The sequence below is a fragment of the Pelodiscus sinensis genome, chromosome 23, assembly GCF_052426305.1.
Source record: "Pelodiscus sinensis isolate ZL-2025 chromosome 23, ASM5242630v1, whole genome shotgun sequence".
Classification (NCBI taxonomy): domain Eukaryota; kingdom Metazoa; phylum Chordata; order Testudines; family Trionychidae; genus Pelodiscus; species Pelodiscus sinensis.
The window spans coordinates 24,949,206-24,970,341 of NC_143074.1; the positions used below are offsets into that span (position 1 = coordinate 24,949,206).

The 21,136-nt window shown below is 64.1% G+C and overlaps 1 protein-coding gene across 2 annotated transcripts in view; it reads right to left on the minus strand.

The window, feature by feature from the left end:
- The window catches only part of NR5A1 (nuclear receptor subfamily 5 group A member 1), a 55,788-nt gene extending 35,026 nt beyond the window's left edge, over positions 1–20,762 (minus strand). The window contains exons 1-4 of one of the 2 annotated variants that reach the window (XM_075905674.2): positions 20,610–20,762; positions 14,183–14,300; positions 11,395–11,536; positions 4,526–5,166 (exon numbers count right to left, since the gene is read on the minus strand). In XM_075905674.2, the coding sequence (XP_075761789.1) occupies positions 4,526–5,166; positions 11,395–11,536; positions 14,183–14,284 (885 nt within the window). In that variant the 5' untranslated portion in view covers positions 14,285–14,300; positions 20,610–20,762. Of the gene's footprint in view, positions 1–4,525; positions 5,167–11,394; positions 11,537–14,182; positions 14,415–20,609 lie in introns of those variants that run through there. The other variant, XM_089773002.1, reaches the window with a different exon arrangement.
- Between the last annotated feature and the right edge of the window lie 374 nt (positions 20,763–21,136).

Consider the following 21,136-nt stretch of genomic DNA (forward strand, 5'->3'; position numbering starts at 1 on the left):
CCTGGCAATTACAGACCAGCAAGTCTAACTTCAGTACTGGGCAAATTAGTTGAAACTATAGTAAAGAATGAAATTGCCAGACACATGGATGAACATAATTTGTTGGGAGAAAGTCAACATGGTTTCTGCAAAGGGAAATCCTGCCTTACTAATCGGCTAGAGTTCTTTGAGGGGGTCAACAAACATGTGGACAAGGGGGATCCAGTGGATACAGTGTATTTAGATTTCCAGAAAGCCTTTCACAAGGTCCCTCACCAAAGGCTCTTGAGTAAAGTAAGTTGTCTTGGGATAAGAGGAAAGGTCCTCTCATGCACAGATAACTGGTTAAAAGACAGGAAACAAAGGGTAGGAAGAAACGGTCAGTTTTCAGAGTGGAGAGAGGTAACTAGCGGGGTCTGCCAAGGATCTGTCCTGGGACCAAGCCTATTCAATTTCTTTATTAATGATCTGGAGAAAGGGGTACACGGTGAGGTGGCAAAATCTGCAGATGATACTGTGACGTAGTGGGGGTACCTGGCTGGTTTCTATGCTGCTGGCTCTGGGGTAACCCCCACTGGCTGCCGTGGGTACCACAACCCAGCAAAACAGGATGAGTCACTATGCAACCCAGTATGGCCAGACACCCCCCATGGAGAGGAACAAAGGAAGGTGGATGCTGCCCTGGCTGGGGGGCAGGGCTGGAAGAGAGTTAGTTGGTTGCTGGCTGGAAGCATGGAGGAGACAGCCTAGGGGAAGGGGCTGGAGTTTAGGGGCCCAGTCTCCCCCATCTCAAGGGGGCCTGAGGCATCCTAGCCCAGCTCTGTGACCAGATTCCATCGGTGCTGTGCTGTATCCTGGAGAGGCAATAAACTTCCTCTAGTCCACCGGCTGGTGCAGTCTGTTTGTGCCATTTCGGGGTGCAGGAGACGGGGGACCCCCAACGCGCCGTCACAGATACTAAACTGCTCAAGACAGTTAAGACCAAAGCAGACTATGAAGAGTTTCAAAAAACATCTCACCAAACTGGGCAACAAAATGGCAAATGAAATGTCAAGCTGAGGAATGTAAAGTAATGCACATTGGAAAAATAATCCCAACTCTACGTACAGTATGATGGGGACTAATTTAACTACGACTACTCGAGAGAGAGATTGTGGAGTCCCTGTGGATAGCTCTCTGGAAACATCCGCTCAAGCTAGGTCTAGACGGCAGGCTTCTTTCAGAAGAAGCTTTTCTGGAAGAGATCTTCTGAAAAAACTTCTTCCGAAAGAGAGAGTCCACACAGCAAAAATGCATCGAAAAAGCAATCTGCTTTTTGAAAAGAGCGTCCACACTGGATGGATTCTATCTCGCATTTCAGCTGAGATTACTATGGACGGACTAGCCACCAGGGTACCTGTGCTTTTTCCTCTTTTCTCTTCTTTCGAAAGAACTCCCTCTTCCCCATCCACACACGCCTTTTTCAAAATGAGCTCTTTCGGGAAAAGGCTTCTTCCCCGTAGAAAGAGGTTTACCAATGTTGGAAAAACCCTTCTGTTCTTTCCATTTTTTTTTCCAAAGAATGCGATTGCAGTGTGGATGTAAGTGACGTTATTTCCGAAAAACGTCTGTTTTTCCAAAAAAACTCTGCAGTGTAGACACACCCTCAGTGTGCAGTGGCAGTCAAAAAAGCAAATAAAATGTCAGGAGTCATGAAAAAAGGGACAGAGAATAAGACAGAGAATATCTTATTGCCTCTATATAAAACTCTGGGACACCCACATCTTTAAAAAGATGTGGTCATCTCATCTCAAAAAAGATATATTGGCATTGGAAAAGGTTCAGAAAAGGGCAACAAAAATGTTTAAGACTTTGGAATGGGTCCTGTATGAAGAGATATTAGAAAGACTTGGACTTTTCATCTTAGAAAAGAGGAGACGGAGGCGGGTGTGATAGAGGGCTATAAAATCATGACTGGTGTGGAAAAAGTGATTAAGAAAATGTTATTTACTTATTCCCATGACATAAGAACTAGGGGTCACCAAATGAAATTAACAGGCAGAAGGTTGGAAACAAACAGAAGGAAATTTTTCTTCACTCAGCACACAACCTGTGGAACTCCTTGCCAGAGGATGTGGTGAAGGCCAGGACTTTAACGGGTTTCAAAAAAGAGCAAGATAGATGCATGGAGGTTAGGTCCACCAATGGCTATTGGCCAGGATGGGTAGGAATGGCGTCCCGGCCTCTGTTTGCCTGTAACTGGGTGACAGAGGAGGGATCACCCACGTGAGGATTGCCTGTTCTGTTCCCTCCCTCTGGGGCACCTGGCATTGGCCATTGTTGGCAGATAGGACACGGGGCTGGATGGACTGATGGTCTGACCCAGTCTGGCTGTTCCTATGTTCAGCATGGGAGCCTCGGTTAGCAGCTGGCCCCAGGGGGCAGCCCTGACGAGGTGAAGCCACTGTGCTCCGGGGAGAAGAGGGGCTGATGGCTTTGCATTCCCATGGAGCGAAGCCACCTCTGCATGGCGTGGCCGCGCGGACAATAGCAGTACAAGGCTACCCAGCGCGGCAGCCGTGCGCCGCAGCCGCTGTTTACAATAGCTCCCGCCAAACAACAATCGCCCCTTCCCAGAACACTGATACGATTGAAACGAACAAAACACCGCGCCCACAATGCGACTTCCTGGCACTGTTCTGGGCAGGGAAAGGAGACTTGGAGCCGTGAAGCACCCGGCCATGCCCTGGAGGCCCACGGAGGGGACCGGAGAAAATTCCGTGGCAGGGCCTGGCCGCGCGCTCAGACCAGATCACCCGTTCCGCCGCCTAGCCCAGCGTCTCCCTCCGCCGCCTGCCTCGTTGCCAAATGGCTTGTGACGCCCCCGGAGCCATCCCCACAGAGCTCTCCCAGGGCCAGAACCCGCGCCCCCGCTCAGGCCACGGCAGGCATCTCGCAGGAGCCGGAGCAAAGGACAGGCCCCCTGAACCGATGCGCGCCCCAGGGGCCCAGCCCCGACTAGCCCCAGAACTCTCTTTGAGCTCCCAGGCGTGCCTGACGCCTGCCACCTCGGACAGGGAGCAGCGTCGGCTTTGGAAAACGAGACAGCCAGGCCCAGCTCCCGTAAATAATTAAATAAAAGAACCCACTAGACCCCGCGAGCCTCCGTTCTGAGGAGACAGGAAGATCAGCGCAGCTCCCGAGACAGACCCAGCTGTTCCGGGACCGAGTGAATCCCTCTGGTAACCTTTGGTGGCTTCACCCCACGGGTGCATCTGACCCAAACCCAGCACAGTCCTTTGGGGAGGACTCCCCGCCCCCCGTCCTTCAAATACTGAAATGGCTCTGAATACGTTTAAGGAATTGAACCCGCTACTTCCTGTAGGCCCTACATAAACAAACGCACGGCCACATGCAGTCACGCCAGGGAGTGCACACACGCTGCTTGGCCCAGCGGAAGGGACGGGAGCGCGATTTTCAAGGAAAAAGCAGTCGCTTGCATGACGACCAGACCGTCCCCCAGACTGCAATGTGGGGGGAGGGAATTCGGAGGGGGTCAGCCTCCCCCTTCTGAGAACTAGAGCAGCGTGTGGAAGAGCCAAGGGGGTGGCGCCAGCGTGGCTCGGTCAGGTAATGCCGAGGGCGAACTCGGTGCCGGAACCTGCGAGGTGAGAGTGTCGCTGATCCAGCACCTGCAGGCCCCACGTCCGCAGCAGCCAGGGGCCTGTGTGGGGAGGTTCCCACTCCCCGCCGGCATCGGGTGGCCGCACGCAGCCCTGTCTCGAGGCAGCTGGGCCGGCCCACGCCAGTCTCTGGCCTAGACAAGCACGGCAAGGCGAGCGCCCGGTCGAAGGCCAGGTAACGTGCCCCGTCCGCCCTGGGCAGCTCAGCCCCTGCTTCCCTGCCGCCCAGCTCAGCTTGGCAGGGCGCAATTCCCTGGCCTGGCTGCGAGCCTGTTGTGGCTCCACGCTGATGCTGCTGCAGCTTCACCCACATGCAGGATATGCAGCTGCGTAGGGCTCCAGAAAATCTGGGGCACCGCTGGGTCCTAATGCCCACCCTCCCCCCTCGTCCTGTCCCTGCTCTGCGGCTCCGCTTCCTCGGGAGAGGATCTAGGTAACCGGAAAGGGACGCCGCCTGCCAGAGCGGTGAGCAGAACATCGACCCGGGAAAGAGCCGGGCAGGAGGCCACGAAGCCCGTTCCCAGGCACGTGCCAACCCAACACAGACTGGCCGGGTCGGAATTGACCGGGGGCGTCGCCAGGCCCTGAGTCTAAAATCTGCTTTAAAATATTCCACAAGCGTGTTGCTGATTCTGGTAAAATCACAGCTCTGCAACCCCCCCGCCTCGGGCTGCCGGCGGACACGGGGACCCCAGTGTGGGAGCCCTGCCTAGGGCCCCGCCAACGCTAAGAACGCCCTGGCCTGCAGGGTCCCTCTCTGCCAGGCCTATTTCAGCCGCGCTATCGATTCCCTTCCCGCAGGTGGCATCTTGGACGGAACCTGCCCCTTCCCCTCCCCCCCCCCCGCACCAAGGAGGGACCAGGGAGCCAAGCAAAGCACCTACCTCCAGCTCCTTGAAGAAGACGCAGCTCCGTGCCCACTCCACGATGGAGAAGAGGGTCTGGTCCGCCATCTTGCACATGAGGCCAAAGGTGTGGAGCTTCTCATGCCGGCCTTTGCCCTGCTCCTGTTGCAGACACGCCAGTATCCGAGCCTTGACCTGCGGCTCGTCCGGCTCCAGCTGCAGCAGCTTGAGAATGACCTCGGGGATGTCGGGCGGGGAGCTGCTGGGGTAGGCGTCGGGATACATGTAGCTGGCCACGGACTCGTGGGAACTTGTGTAGTGGTCGGGGTACTCGGACTTGATGGTGCGGTTGGGAAAGGCAGGGTAGTGGTAGCTGGACAGGGCCCCGTGGCTCGGCACAGTCATGCCCAGGGACGGCGTCCCGTAGGGGCTCCTGTCGTAGTCGACGGGCGTCATAGCGGCCGGGTTGGGCGGCAGGCTCTTGGCCACAGAGTGGATGCCGTGGATGGCGGAGGAGAGGCTGTAGTCGGTTTGCACCGGGGACACGATCTGGGGCACCGTCTCCAGCTTAAAGCCGTTGGCGCGGATCAGAGCTTTCTTCTGCTGCTTTAAGGCACGATCCCGCTTGTACATGGGGCCGAACTTATTTCTTCCTCCCCGCATCCGGTCCGCACGCACAGCTGTGGGGCAGAGAAAGAACGGCCTTGAAATTCAGCTGAGCCCCCCGGAGCCTTCTGCTCCCAAAAGGTCCCGGCACATAACCCGGCGGGCTCTGTCCAGCCAGACCGTGGGGGGGGGGGTTAATGCCTTTGTGAAACACGGGAGCGATGGACGGCTGCATCGGGACACGGGGGCCTGGGGCAGTCTCTCTAGGGGACTATTATGCTGCCTCCCAGCAACCAGTAGGGGGAGCTGTCCTAGTGAGGCCGCCCAACCGCCTCGCCCTGGCGCATCAGGTCGAGGACACGCCCACTTCCCGAGGGCACGTGCCTCCGTGGCCGAGCGGCGTGTCCCAGACCTGCCCTCCAGCAGGTCAGCACCTCGCTAGCCACCGAGTCAAAGAGCCGCGGTTTGTGGAAAGGGAGAGCAGGCTGCCTGGGCTCGCGGTTTTACCACGAGTCGGGCAAGGTTTGGGGCTTTTCGCAAAGACCCCGCGTGGGGAGTCAGGGGAGCGCGAGAGCCGCGCCGCTCTCCTTTGCAAAATGGGAGAGCACGTTTCCCGCGCCCATGCCTGCGGAGAAAAGCCCGAGACCGTGAGAAATAACCCCCCCCCCCCCCCAGGGCTGGTTTTCAATGTCCCGGGAGCCTCACACACGTTTCTGGAGCTTGCCTGGTGCCTTCTGCCCGACGGGGGCTCTGCTGAGACTGTGCTGGATTGGATCCAGTCGCATGCCCTCCCTTCCAGCCCATTTCACACAAGACAAGCCAGGCGGGCTCCCCAAAACATACCGGCCTGATCTGCAGGTGGTGGAAACCAGCCTCCCCACTGACCTCAACAGGACCCTCCGTTGACACCAGCCGGGGGGGATGGCCCGACCCATGTGATTCAAAATGGCTTAAAAACGCTGCCCAAGGCGTCTTCCCACGAGCGCCTCCCACTTGTGGCCCAGGAGAGCCTCTCCCCTGTCCAGGTTCTCTCTGGACCCCCGGAGAAAGACAAGGACGTGTCCGCGCCCTGGGCAACGGGTGCGTCTTTGCAGCGCGCGATCGCTCGCTCCCCCTGCGGCCATTCCCAAGAGCGGTTCTGCCTCAGAAACCCCCCCGGGAAAAGCCACCAGCCGCCGAGCACGGCGCAGAGGGACGTGAGGCAGGCGAGGCGGCTGGGGAAACGTGGACAAAAGGGGAAGCCGCCGGCGCTCCCGCCCCACGCTGAGTGGCGAGCTCGAGTGTTTGTGCTTCAGCTGTTGCTGCTGCAAAAAGGCCCCTCAGTAACCTCTCCTTTCACGGCCGCCGCGCAAACCCGTGCCGGCGACCTTCGCCCCCCACCGGGCGCCGCACTGGCCACGCTCCGGAGGCTGGCGGGGCGCAGGAGGGCCAGCAGGCGGGAGATGTTCCCGGGAGACTTTCCTTGAAGGGGCTCTCACGATCCAGGGAAAAGCCTGTTTCTCCCCACTTCCCCTCCTCTCTTACTGCGGATACGGCCATGGAAACAGCCTCTCCGGGGGGCTGGCTACAGGCATGTCTATGGAGCCCAGAGATCTGCCCCCCAGAGGCTGGGCAGCAGATTATACGGCTACCTCTGGCTGGTTCCTCCCAGAGCCGGTACAAAACCCCTCAGGGTCAGCACCGTTTGTGCCCGCCCCAGAGAGGCCGGGCTGCGGAGGAGCCAGAGACACTGAACTCCCCTTCCTCACGTGTTCTCTGGCCACCCTACTTGGGTTCGGACCCACGGCCAGAGTTTAAAGCGGCATGCAAGGGCAGGACCTAGAGGCCGGGCACCTGACCTGCTCGGAGCCGGGTTTCATGCCCACTGCCTCGTCGCTCCCTCGGGGCGGTTGTACCGCGGCTCGGAAATGGCTAGTGAGCACCCCGGGGCCGTGGCATGGTGGGTGTGCAGGGGAGGTTTGCACGGCTCCTACCTGGGCGGTGCCTGCTCTCTAGGCTCCAGGGCATTCAGTCCGGCCTCTCTCGGAAGCAGGCAACGAATGTGCCCGTTTGTCTCTTAAAGCCAGGGCCCAGGGAGAGAAGACGGGCTTTGATGCTCCTGCGTTCCCCCGGGGCCCTGCTCACCTGGGATCACCAACACTTGCTGTTTGCTGCTTCCCAGCTGGGATATTGTGCGGCCACAAAGATTCTGCTCTCAGGTGGGAAACCGAGGGCAGGGGCCGATGGCCGGGTTAGCAAGGCAAAGCGCTTCCGTTCCTTCCCCGGCTCTCCAAACCCACAACAAACGAAACTGAGGGAGCCTGGGACTTTTCCCAACTACTTAGACTGGTTCTTGGATTCTCGGCGCCATCCTAGTCTGCACGACCAAACCTCCCGTCGAGCTAACCTCCCGACGTGGGCCAGGCAAACGGCCTGGCTGAAAAGACCGTACTTCCTTGGCGGTCAATAGGACACACCTTGGCAGGTGCGAGCCATCGGCCGCCAGGATCCATCGCTGCAGCCTCGATCCGCCGTGTAGCGAGGACAAACCCCGGCTGAGTTTTTGGCCATGGTTTAACACACACGCCCTCCCCACGGACCTGCGCTCACTCACTCCCGCAGACGCACAGCCACTCGGAAAAATCAGCGCCAGCTTAAAGAACAGGCGAAGGCCGCCGGGATCAACGGGAGGTTGCCTTTTATCCCTTGGATTTCTCTCCCCTGCCTGTCCTCACACCTGTCCGGGTGTGGTAGTAAGGACTGAGTGAATTCATTCATCTCCATGGACGCGGGGTGACCCCACACTTTGGGGACCCAAGCCCCCAGCCCAGCCCTTTCCACGCCTACCAGAGCCCAGCCCCCCCCCCCCCCCGCCCCTGTGGCCACTGATGGCCCCTCCCATGTGACTGCTGACCCCGGCCCCAGCTCCGGCACCCCAGCGGGCAGCGCGGCCCCCACCCTGAAGCTGCAAGGAGCCGGCAGTCAGGCATGGCACGGAAAGGCTGGGGGGCGGTGCCACCTGCCCCCGTGACTGGCAAAGCCCCCACCCTGCCCAACCCAGAGTGGTCCCAGCGCCAGGAGGACGGGCAGCACAGTGCGGCCCCAGCCTGCCTGCCCCCACCTCCGGCATCACAACAGCAGGCTGGGGGCGGGGAACCGGGGGACTGTGGCGGAGCGGGGGCAGGGCCAGGTGAGGCAGTGTGGGAAGGCAGCCCCCTCCCCTGCCTCGGACGCCCACCGCCCACCGCCCCTGCTCCGCTCTAGGTGGGCACCCTGCAGCCGGCCTCCGCTGCTCCATTATCCTTCCCCAGCTCGACGGGGGTCTGGCCCCTGAGTCTGCCCCCCTGGGGAAGCATTCCTGGCAGGTCGGGGTTACTGCCTCCGTGGCCTGCAGCGCCCTCCCCCACCCGCCCCCTGCGCTTCTCAGGGGCGGCTTTAACACGGCCCCTTCTCTTGTTAAAACTCACCCGTGGGCCCGCCCCACCCCCCGTCCCACCCCTCTTCTCCGTCCCTTCTCCACTGGGCCTCCGCCTTCCCTCTGGCCCCTGGCCTGCCCCATGCAGTGTCTCCGCCCCTCTGCGGCACGGGCGACTCTGCAGTCCACTCGGGGCGCATTGCCCGGGAAACGGGCTCCCCCGAGTGAGCCTGCCCGGGGCAGTTCCGCTCGCGGGGGCCGCCTCGGTTCCGTGCCGTGCTGTGCACAAAACACCGGCACTCCGCCAACGCCCGCAGCCCCCTAGACGGCACGCCGGCTCTCTCGTGGCCGTCCTGCCGGGCACCCAGGTGAGCCGCCCGATCCGTCTAGGCAGCCGAGGCTGAGTCGTTCACACAGTCCAGACTTCTCGGCAGCTTCCTTTCTTGAGCATCGAGAGAGGCCGGTGTCAACATCGTACTTGTCCCCCAAATCGATACTTTCAGGCTTGCTTTTGTCCTACTGAGCTGAAGGATCTCTTTAGAAGTGTCAGTTCAGATTTTCTGCCCAGTAAATACTAATAACGAAGAAAAGGTACGCTCCAATTTTCACCACAAAAGACAAGCCAGTCAAGTTGGGATGTCATTTTCCCTCTGGGTGACCCCTGGTGGATAAGCTACTGCAGAATCTCATCAAGCAGCTCCGAGGGAGGGGGCAGGCGGCTTCGAAGAGACACGCAGCAAATACCCGGCTTTGCTCACACGCACAGGAGCGCGCTCAACCCTGCCGGGAGCAAGGGAAGCACCTCCCAGGCAGGCGGCCGCAGCTCCCAGCGGGACCCTGATTTCAGGGCGTCCCACATCCATGCACACACAGGGACAGAGCCGATTCCTGGAGACAGCCAGCGGGCCCTCCCTTCGCCTCGCTCCCTTGCCCAGCTGTTCGCAGCGTTCCGAGACGGAGCACTGGAGCGAGTGACTCCATGTGCCAGGGATCTAGCAACGCCCCAGGGCCAGCCCTTCATTGGGGCCCAAGCAATGTTTTAACATGCACAACTGCTGCAGCGAGCCCAGAGGCGCTGAAGCTCTGAACGGCCAGGCCCAGGGAGGGCCGGGCTCAGCCCATGAGAGCCCTGGCCCCAGGTAAGCCGGGCAGCTGGCTCAGGAACGGTTTGTGCCCAGTACTCCAGCCCCAGGGCTAAGGCTCAGATCGGATTGGAAATGGAAAGACCCTTGGCCCCGCACCCCACCGTAGTGGGAGTTTGCTCTGGCTGCCTTGGGCATGAAATGCTCTGCCCTGCTCTGAACTCGTCCGCCTCCCGACCCGTCTGCCACCTGCCTGCGGCAGAATAAGATTTGAGTTTCTTTTCCGGTATAAGCAGGACTCTGCATCCACGCCCCAACTTTGCCCTTCATCCCCATGTCAAGGGAGCCCCGAGTCCCGCAGCCCGGAACAGGTCAGAGATATTCCAGTCGCCCCGGCACTGCGGGGGCGTCTACGCTGCACTGGAACTCGAAAGCAGAGACGCAGTTTGAGCCACGTTGCGGGTCTTATTTCGATGCTATTTCAAAATAGCTACTTTTGCCATTTGGCGCCAAATTTCGAAATAACCCGCTCTTCCCAAACGTCCCTCGTGGCATGAGCTTTACAGGGACGTCGGAATAGGAAGCCCGAAATAACGGGCTTACTGTGAAGACACACGGTAGCTATTTCGGGATTCTCGGGTCGCGTTGCAGCGTAGATGTAGCCTATCTACCCAGATCGTTTGACTTCATCTCCAATTTAATCTTTTATTATTATCGTTGTTGTTGTTGTTGTTACCCAGTGTTTGTGATTGTTTTTCTGGTCCTAAGCCCTGTATGCATTGTGACGTTCTGCAACATCAACGGGTAAGTGCCACGTAAATAGCATCACAATACAGAAGAACAACATGGCCTGGTTCTCTATTAGCCACAGCAGCATAAATCAAGGCCGACACTGGTAGAATGACCCCAATGTAAAATTGAGAGAGGCCCCGTGTTACTGAGGGTCTCTTGCAGGAGGAGAAATTCCTGTTACAGTGAACGTGGCAAAAGAAAAAAATACATTCTCACTGTCGCCGCCTGCCATTTTATCCTGATTCTCACGATCCTCCGCGTTTTTCTTAAACCTCGGCTCTGGGCATTATGCAAAACTCGGGAAATCTCGGCTTTCATTTAATAAGCAAACAAACACCGGAACGTTCTCTCGCTTGCAAAGCAAATCTTGGAAATGTGAACCCTAAATTCTGAAAAACCGGAAGGCAAATCAAAAGAACCCACCTCTATTATTTTTTTTTAATGTCCTGATTTAGGGAGGGCCTGATCCATAATTTTTAATACTAGGGGTTGGCTCTGCTGTATCTTGGAGACTGATGAAGTAAATAATAATAAAATAAAAATAATAGTGGTAATATTAATAATAATAATAATAATAAAAAACAAACCCCCTAGCCCTGAACGGAGAGTTTACTTAGAATGATGATACTACAGTGAAAACCAAAGGCTGCTTTTAATTCTGAGGTCATTGCTTAATTCCCAGGCACAGCTGTGCCGGACTGTCTCCTAACCTAAAATATTGCCCACAAAGAAACGGCTCCACTGACCAAACCCCAATCATATTTAATTCAAAGGAAACGAATAACCTACAATTCCAGCACACTGGAGGAAGGAATCATTGCTTTTGCTAGATGCGGCTGTCTGAGCCAGCTTGGGCCTGATCCTGTGTATGGGATGCCCTTGAGTCCCGGTGATCTCAGTGGGAGAAGACACATCCCTGGACCAGGGACCCCTTCTCCTGACCACTCACACCACACCCGTGCAACTGACAAGCCCTCCCGGCTTCCCCCAGAGCCCTCGGCGGTAAGTGGCGTGCGGCAGACCGGGGTTCTTACCTTCTAGTCGCATTCCCACCGTCAAGCACTTCTGGAAGCGACAGTACGGGCACCTCTTCCGCTGGGTCTTGTCGATTTTGCAGTTCTGGCTCTCGGTGCAGGTGTAGTGCTTGTTGTTTTGCACAGTCCTCTTGAAAAAGCCCTGATGGGAAGGAGAGAAAGCAGAGATGCCGCGTCTCCATCCGCCAGCATGACCATACGCCCAGGACTAAGCCTGCGTCCCGGGGAACCGAGGCTCCTACACTCGGCTGCTGTTTCACACAGATGATTTGCGGCTCGCCTGGAGAATTTCTTCCCAGACCCGGCATCTTGGGGGCAGCGGAGCCAGCGGCCGTGGGGGAATTGGACACTGCACCTCCATGAAAATAGCACGTCGGGCCGAGGTTGGCTGTGGCCCAACAGGGCAGCATAGCTGGCGGCTTTATTTCCCTGGCCTCTCTATTCTAGCCTAACCGATCCCCTAACCGGCCAATTCCCTGCTCCGGATGCGAGCACGGCGAGGAAGGGGCTTGTGGCCGGGGAAGCCAGCAGTCCCTGTATTCTCCTTCTAGCTTTTAACAGACAAAAGCTGCAGGCCTGGCTCCTCTCCGCCGAGCGTCTGAACTCCCCGGCCCTGCCAAGGTGGCTCCTCTCCGCTGGACAGGGCTGAGCTCCAGGAATCTCAGTGCAAGCCGGAGGGACGCGGGGGATGGTTTTCATCTGCTTGGGGCTCTGAGACATGCCCCGGGCCCGACGCTCGGCTGGGCTGGGAGGGTTCAGGGCCACGGCGCCGCACTGATCTGCAGCAGCCAGTGGCTGGGGCTGGAGTTCTTTTTGTGAACCCACCGGGTGAATCGCGGAGCCCAGGCCGGGGGGACGTGGGCCCGATTCCCAGCCTGCCAGGGGCCGGCTCTCGGAGACCACGCTGGCTCCAGAGCGGGATTTGTGTCCTCAGAGCGGGGCCAGCATTCGGCCCAACCCGGCCAGACGCCCGACCAGCAGGCCAGGCCACAGCCCTGCTGAGCCCAGCACGGGGCCGCCCCGAAGAACGCCCCTTGGCACGGATGTGGCTGGGGAACCGGCTCGGGGCAGAATGAGACGGGCCGGGATGCATTTACACTGGAATGGCTCCTGCTTCTGCCATTGCTCCCTGCCCAGGGGGGTGGGTGATATGGGGCCCCCCCACCCGGCACCCCCAACTACACACAGCAAACCAGCCCTCCAATTTGCACAGGAAATTTGCTTTTGCTGGGAAACCCTCCCACTGCACCTTAGCCCTCAGTCCCAAACACAAGCAGCTGGCGGGAATAAAAGGGGGGAATCCAGAGATCCGGGAGCCGCTTTCCGGCCAGGGAGGCCTCAAAGAGCTGCCCCCCCCCCCAGTCTCCTCGCCCCGCATCAGCCCCGGCTGTGAGAACGCGTCTCGGGCACGATTCGGGTTCGCTTCGCTTTCTCGTGGCTTTGGCTCCGCTCCCCCGCCCCGCCCGGCAGCTGCGCCCCGCGGGGTCTGACGAGGGTGCCCCCCGAAATGCCGCACGCGCGGGTTTCAAGTTCCCAGCATTTCTACCGCAGGATCGGGCCCCGGCTCGGGGCCCAGCGACGCGCCCCGGAGCAGAATTCGATTCCCGCGGCTCTGCCCGGCCGAGGAGCCGCGCCGCGCCCGAGAGGGAACAGGCACCGCACGTTTAAGCGAGCCCCCCCCCCCGCCGAGACCCCCCCGGGCCAGCGCCCCGGAGGCATTTCGATGGCGCCAGAATCGCCCCGCCGCGCGGAGGGAAACTCGAAGCCCCCGAAAATCGCTCGCGCGCTGCTCGGGCGGAAACCGACCCCAGCGCGGGCCGGGCCGTTTACACGCGGGGGCACAAATCCGGAGCGAAATCCGCCGCGGGGTCGCGGAGCGGCTGCCCGAGGGGGTGGGCGGCCGGGCGCTCCGGGCTCCCGAACCAGCTGCCTCCCGGCAGAGCGAATCGAGGCCAGCGCGGGTCCCCGGGGCGCGGAGCTCAGGCACCTTCCGCGCACGAGGGGGGGGCGGATTTTGTGTAATAACCCCCCCCCCGGCCAGCGGGTTGCGGGGCTCCCCGGGCGGCGGACCGAACCGAAGCCGGGCGGCGCAGAGCGCAGCGGCCCGACGGTGCGAAGCCAAGCGCGGCGCCCGAAGCCCGGGGCGCGGAGGCTCTGGCCGGCAGGCTCGGTGCCACGAAGCGGGGCCGTGCGCTCAGCTGCCCCGGGTCGTTTCTGCCCCGGGCCCAGCGAGGAGTCTAGTTCGTTAGCGGCGTTTGCGGGCCCCGGCTCCGCAGCCCCCGGGAGCCCGGCGCAGGCCGCTGGGGCTGCGCTTGGCATTTGGCGAGTTACGTCTGGGCCCGGGGGTTCCCGGCCGGGGAGCCGCGCCGAGCAGCGCGAACCCCCCAGCGGCTTTTGCCCAGCCGGGAGCGGCCCCAGGTCGGATGGGAACGAGACGGTGCAAAGGCCGCGTCCCGGCGGCACGCCAGGCTGGGCGCAGGCCGGCGGGGACCGGGGCTTTCCCTGGCCGATAACTCGCCCCCGCCCGGGGGGTCTCCAGGCACATTCGGCAGCGCGCAGCCCCGAGCCCCGGCGCACGGCGAGTTCTGCGCGCGGAGCGCAACGAGTTCCCGGCCTGGCTGGCGGCTGCAGACTCCGGCCAACGAAACCCTGGCGGGGCCGCGGGGCCCCCCGCACCCCCGCCCGCCCCGGCCTGGGGCCGCCTTCTGAGCGCCCCTTTCGGGCGCGCCTCTCCAGCGGAGCCAAGCCCGCCTGGATGGGGCCAGGTCCCGCGCGCCCCGGCTCCTACCTTGCAGCTCTCGCAGGTGAGCAGCCCATAGTGGTACCCGGAGACCTTGTCCCCGCAGACTGGGCACAGCTCGTCCAGGTCCTCGTCGTAGGTATAGTCCATCCCCTCGGGCGGCCGCCTGCGGGAGAGAGCGGGTCAGAGCCGGGGCGACGCCTGCAGCCCCGGGGCCGGCCCGGCGGGAGCGGAGCGCGGGGCGCGGCGCGGAGGGACAGGCAGGCGGTGGGTGCCGCGGGCGGACCCTTTATAGCGCCCGAGGCGGCACATCCAGGCTGGCGCGGGGAAGTGACCAGCCCCCGAGGGGCGGCAAGCCGGGGGGAGGCGGCGGCAGCCGCAGGGGGCTGGGAACAGGGCGGGGGAAGGGGCCTGGAGGGCAGGGCCGGAGCCTCTGGTGCCACCCTCGGCTCTGCCGCTCAGGGCGCGGGGCTGGGGGGCCAGGGCCCCTCCCCGCCTGCCCTCGAGGTGAAGGGACAGAGCCCGGCGCTGTGCTCGGGAGCAGCAGGGTCTGGGCCGGCACCGTCCCCCCAGACCAGACGGGTCGGGGCTCTGGCTGCGCCCTGCTCCGCGGGGCTCTCAGGGGCCGGGGCTCGCTGGGGCCACGCGAACCCCAGACATGAGCCCGGCAGGGTGCGGGCCTGGGCCGGGCCTGGCTTTGTCTGGCCCAGGCTCCCAGCCTCTGGGCCCCCAGGGGCCTGGAAGCGCCTTGGCTGCAGGGCGCGGCCGAACCGTGGGCACCCCGGTCCCCCCGGCACTGACAGTCCCCTGCCCGCCCGCCCCACCTCGGGCTCCGGGTCCGCTGCCAGCGCCGCGGGGGCTGAGCTCCGACGGTACCGCCAGGGCCGGGACATGGCGCGGAGCGGGCCGGGCTCTGCAGGGGTCCCAGTGCCACCCTCGGCCCCACCTGCGGGCTCCTCGGGGCTGCCCAGGGGAAGGGGCCGGGGGAGCGCGCACAGACACGGCCTGGCAGGCAGAGCCCTCCGGGCTGGGGCACCTTGGCCCGTGCAGCCGCTGGGGGCCCCCCACCGGCAGGGAGACCGGGCCGGGCAGCGCAGAGCGACGCAGCGGGGCTGGGGGCCAGGGCCCTGCGGGGAGCCGGGGCCGCCCCCTCGGGCAGCGCAGGAGCCAACAGCCGCCCCCGAACCGGCCGCGCCACAACCCGCGGAAGGGCCGCGCTGGGGGCCCGGGAACTGCGGGGGGCCCGGCCGGGCGCTGCGGCCGCTGGGCACCAGGGGCGGCGAGTCCCGCTCCAGCCCGGCGGCCGCGGGAGGGGCACGAACCATCTGGGGCCCGGCTCCCCCGGCGGCCCCGAGCCGGCAGCGCACGGGCGAGGGGACGCGGTTCGGGCGCGCGCGAAGCCTCCCGCCTCTGCCCCGGGGGCCCAGCGGGGTTTGGGTTCGCCCGCCCCCGGGCCCGATCCCGGCCCTCCCCGCCCCCGGGCCCGATCCCGGCAAGGGCTGCGCACCCGGACCTGCCGCTCCAGCCCGTTGCCCTGCGCGGGGCTCAGCACCTGGGGGTGGCAGGCTCCGGGGTGGGGCTGCAGGGCCCTGCTCAGCCAGGCACTGCCCTGGCCCCACGTCAGCCCCCAAACCCGCCCCTGCCCGGGCCAGCTTCGAAGCGGGCCGAGCCCAGACCCTGCCCGCCCCTCCCGCCGGCGGGCGGCCTCTGGCCTCGGTCAGGCCCCACGGCCCCTGCGCAGCCTGGCCTAGGCCCGCAGTGCTGTCCGGCCCCCTGGCAGGGGGAAGATTCTGAGCCAACCCCACTGCCCCTGCCCCTGCCCCCCGGATTTCAGCCAGGGGCCGTCCCCACCCACCGCCATCGCCTTCTGCTGAGCGGCTTCTCCACCCCCTGGAGACCAGGCACCGGCCGGGCGCCTTGGGAGAGCTCACAGCCTGGCAGCCCCGCCCGGGTGCTAAGCCGCCAGCGGTTTGGAAGGGGCCGGGGAGCAAAGGGAATTCTCGCACTTCCCCTCTGGCACGGCGCTCCGGGAAGGGCTAAAAGAGCAGGAACAGCAGCTGTCCGGGGAAGGGGACTGCGCGGCCCCCCAAACTCAGCCACTGCCAACTGTCACTCACTGCCCTAAGGCCTTCCTGTTCCTCCTGGCGAGGCTCAGCACGTGCCCAGGCTGGGCCAGGCCGGAGAGGAGAAGGGGGAGCAGATGTCCACAGCTGGCAAGGTTTCGGGGTGCCCTGTGCAGGCCGGGGATGTAGAGTGAAGTGGGGGGCGCTCAGCTGGGCTTTGCCAAACTCAGCCTTTACCCTGAACAGAATCAGCCTCTGCTGCCCTCCCCAGGTGAGGGAAACCACAGTGGTGTGAGCACCGAAGAGGGCAGAGTTAAGGTGAATGTCGGGGGTGGCCATCCTTTGCTCCTCCTGAGTTCCAGAGGTTGCGTTTAGCCCCTCTCCTCCTCGTGGAAGGCCGGCAGGTTACGCTCGCCTCAGCCCTGCTAACCGCGACGCGAAAGACGCCTCCGCCCAGTTTGCCCCAGTGGGGCAGGGTTTGACTATTAGCGGGAGGTGCTAACGTTTCTGAGACTTCTCTGGGGCACAGTAAACCTGGGGGAAGCAGCAGCTTCCCATCCCCAGCCTGGGCCGTGGGGGACTGGGACAAGGCCCTGAAGCTGCAGCGACGTCCAAATTCACCCGCCTCTGGAAAAAACCATCCAGGCCCATTGTCACTTCCCGCAGGCTCTGGCATGGCCAGCCTGGCACAAGACGGTGAACAGACACGGGTGCGGGGAAGCAGCGCGGCCTGGCTGGCCCAGGCCCAAGCTCCATTTCTAGTCCCCGCACGAATCTCACAGCTGGGACCCCGCCGCCCTCTGAGGCCTAATTGCAGGGTCTTGTCCTACGTGCAGCTCCCCTCCGTCTCTGCTGCCCCCTTCCCCTGGGGGCCCCCCCACCACAGATGAGAACAGCGCCCCCTCCTGCCAGGGACCGGCACTGAATCAGCCAGGCCGGAAAGCCGGGGTTCCCAGTGCTTTGAGATCCTCAGCCCGCCTGAGCATTTCTTACCGGCGCTGGCTCCTCGCACCCTGGGCCTGCCCGCTCCCCCAATAGCTCCCTGCTGGCTTTTGCCACAGCCCGGCCAGCTCCCGCCAAGCCGCGCCCACGGGCGCCCCCGCTTGCTGCCACCGGCGAGGGGCTGAGGGAGAACCCGGGCTTAGGGGAGCGGGCTCCTCCCCTGGGGACGACGAGCACCGGGGCTAACGCCGGCGGGAGAGCGGTGCGGCGCCCTGCCCTGCCTGCGGCAGCTAGCGCCAATGCGGATTGCCCAGCAGGCAGACTGAGCGCGCTCAGGGCACCAGCACAGCAGGGGCACCAAAAACCCAGAGATTTTACGGTATCGTGTTGGTTTTATTTTGAATTATATGTGGGGGGGGGCACCAGAATCTTTTCAGTGCTTAGGGCCTCACAAGGTCTTAATCCAGCCGCGGGCACAGGCCAGGCAGCCCCAGGGGAGCCCTGTGTCCTGCCGTGGCCACGCCCGGCCCGCTGCCCCTCTCCTCCGCCGGGGCTTTGCGCTGCTGAGGGACGGGTGCTGCTGGCGGCAGGTAGGAACCCGGCGCTGTGAGGGCCTGTCGCCTTCCGTTGGGGGAACCCTCCACACCGAGGCCTTGTGCTCCCACACTCCCACCCCTCCCCCCACACTGGCCCAGTTCCTCCCCCTCACTCCCACCCCCACACGCTCCTCCCCCTCACTAGCCCAGCTCCTCCCTCCTCCCCACTAGCCCACTCTGCCTCCCTCACACTCTCACCCCACACTCTAGCCCTCCCCCCACACTCCAGCCCACCCCCACACACTCCCAGACCTCCCCCCCCACTAGCCCAGCTCCCCCTCCTCCACACTCTAGCCCTCCCCCACACTGGCCCAGCTCCCACCTCCACCCCCTCCCCATTAGCCCACTCTCCCTCCCCCACATTCCCAGCCCCACACTCTAGCCCACCCCCACACGCTCCCCCTCCCCCCACACTCTAGCCTTCCCCCCACACTGGCCCAGCTCCCCCCACCCCCTCCCCACTAGCACCCCCCCCCCCCCACACACACACTCTGACATGCACACAAGGGGCCTACTAAGGTCTCAACTCAGCCCCTGTTCCAGCAGCCACACTGGGGCCGCCCTGGACCCAGGCAGGGGCTGAGCAAACGGCCGATCCCAGCGCACGGCCCGTGCCCGGCTGGCTCCCAGGACCGCGCGGCCCAGCGGAGCTCCGTGTCTGCTGCCCACCCTGGGCCGGGGCTCCGGGCATTTCGCGGGGACCCTCCATCCCGCCCAGGCTGCTCCCCACGAGCCCGGAGAGAAACCGGCCGCTGGGGAAACGCTGGTTCGCGGGGCCTGGGGCCGGGTCCGACGGGGAAGGCGCCCAGACAGCCCCGCCCGCGGCTGGCCGGGTTACAGCCCCCTGCCAGGGCCCGATTCTGCTCCCGCCGCGCCCACGGGCCCCCCACCCCGGGGAAGCCCAGGAGCCGGGGCTGCGCCGACGGGCGGGTCACCCTCCAGGTCCCGGGAACGCGGGCAGGGCGCGCAGCCTGAGGCCGGGGCAGCTCACTACCTGGGGGGGGGGGCGGAGCCACCAGCCGGTCGGCGGGGCCGCCGGGGGGGCGAACGGGACGGAGCCGCGCCCGCCCCGCAGAGCGTCCGCGCTGAGAACAGCTGCGGCTCGGCCCTCGGGCGGAGGAGGGAAAACTCCCCTTCGGAGCCCGGCGGCCCCGTCCTTCGCCAGGAGCCTGCGGCCGCGGGCCGGGCCGGGAACAACCGGCGGAGGGAAGAGCGAGCCCAGCCCGGCGCGTGGTGGGGGGGACCCGGGGCCCGGCTGCGGGGCGCGTCTCCGTTCGGCTGCAGGAGCAGCTGGGGAGGAGACGCTGGAGCCCGCTGGCCCCCGGGGCACTCTGGGCTGGGCAGTCAAGGGCGGGGCTCGCCCGGCGCCCCGGGATGCTGGGCCGGGCCGGGCCGGGCCGAGCCGCGTTACGGAGCGAGCTGCCCAGCCAGCCGGGCCGGGGAGCTCACAGCTCGGTTCTGTGCCCCGAGGCCCTGCCGCCCCCGCGGGGTCCCTGGCTCAGGCCGCCTGCGACCGGAGCTGTTGGAAGCGCCACCTCGCTACCCTCGGCCCCTTGTTCTGCCGCCTGTTTGCCCCCCCCCCCCCGGAGAGGACCCCCGAGGAGGCCGCAGGAAGGACGTTCCCCCCCCCACTAGAACCCCAAACCTGGGACGCACCCGACGTACCCAGCGCGCTCACAAACCAGTTCGGTTCGCTCCCCGCACCCAGCGCCCTGTTCCAGACCCTCCCCCTCCGAGGGTTAGAAATGCGGGGGGGGGGGGGCAGCCACTGAACCAAACTGCAAACCCCGGTACAATGGACACCCCTGCAAGCGGGGGGGGGGGGGCTGTAGTATTCCCCTCCCCCGTCCCAGCACCCATCAAACCGCCTGCTGATTTCCAGCCTGAATTCCCGGCCACTTAGCCCGCAGGGGGGCTGGTGCCAACCTGGCCCTTTATTTTCACCAGCTACTCGCCAGCCGGCGCGCTCCCCCAGCGAATCTCCCTCGCCGCCCCCGTGGGCAAGACCAAAGCTGCACCCCAGCCCCTGCCCCTGCCCCAGAGAGGCAGGTGCATCTGCCTGCTGGATGCTCCCCCTGCAGCCTTCTCCCCCCTGCTGCGCGGGCACCTCGGCACCCCAGCCCCAGGGACGCTTTGCCTTGGCCACGGCGCCGCGTCCGTCCAGAAAGAGCCGTCCCCCGGCTGCTGGATTTCCCCGCTGGGTGAGGGACCGACCCTCGCTCTGGCGTCGCTGGGTAGCAGTCACCGTGGGGAGCCCCAGACGGGCTGGCCGGGCGGCAAGGGCCCAGGCGGAGGCCAGGGGAGCCTGCCTCCAGGACCCTCGGGCAGGACAAAGCCAAGAGCCGCCCCCCCACCTTGTGCTCCGGGCGAGGGAAGTTGAGGGAGCCCTTGGCGAGAAGGGATCATGGGCCTCGCCTCGCGCTCCTTGGAGAGGGCTTGGGCCGTGCGCAGGCCGGGCCTGGCCACCAGCTGCCCTCCTGGGCCCAGCCACCAGCTGCCCTCCTGGGCCCAGCCACCAGCTGCCCTCCTGGGCCCGGGACCCCACCCCCAACTCTTACGCCAGTGGGGGGCAGCGAGGTGTGTGCTGGACCAGGGCACAACCCGCCCCTCGCCCTACGGGGCCCGCGCACCGGTGGGAATTTGCAGCCGCTTCAGGGGGGCGATTCCAAGAACTGGACACCGAAGGGGGAGCTGCAGCTTCAGCCTCCAGCCCCAGGCCCCAGCAGAGCCGGCAACGGCCCATCCTTCGCCGGGGGCCAGGCAGGGGCCGCGCTAGAGCCGCGGCGCAGCCCGCGTCACCCCCAGAGCCGAGCCGCGGCAGCGCCGGAGGAGTTTCAGAAATGACCTTGATCCCCCCGGCTGTGAAATACTCACTCGGGCAGCAGCTCCAGCTGGGCAGGCGGGGGCGGGCGGGCGAGTCGGCGCTCTCCTTCGCACCCCAAAGCGTCCCTGCGGCCCCAGGAGCCTTGGCTTCAGCTGCGGCAGGGGCGGGGGCCGATGTCCAGGTCCCCTCGCTGGGGTGTGGGCATTTAAACACGCACGCAGGCCGGGGCAGGGTGCCCAGCCCAGCTCCGCCCCACGGGGGGCTAGTCTCAGGGAAGACGGGGCCAAACGAGCCGCCTCATTGGCCACCGGCGCCATGTGACCGCGCTAAAAAATAATGAAGCTCCAACCCCTTGCTCATAAAGCAGCATTAGAAAGTGACAGGGGCAGATAAGTGGGACCTTTGCCATAGATAAGGCAAGAGGGAGAAGAACGGGCCGGGGGGACACAAGCGAGCCGGGAGGGGAGCAGGCGCTCATTAAAGCACACGGGAGGAGGTGGATTTATGGCCCTGCTCAAGCAGGGGGTTGGGCTTTTTCCTCCCTTCGCCCCCCCCAACAGATAACAGAGTGGGGGTT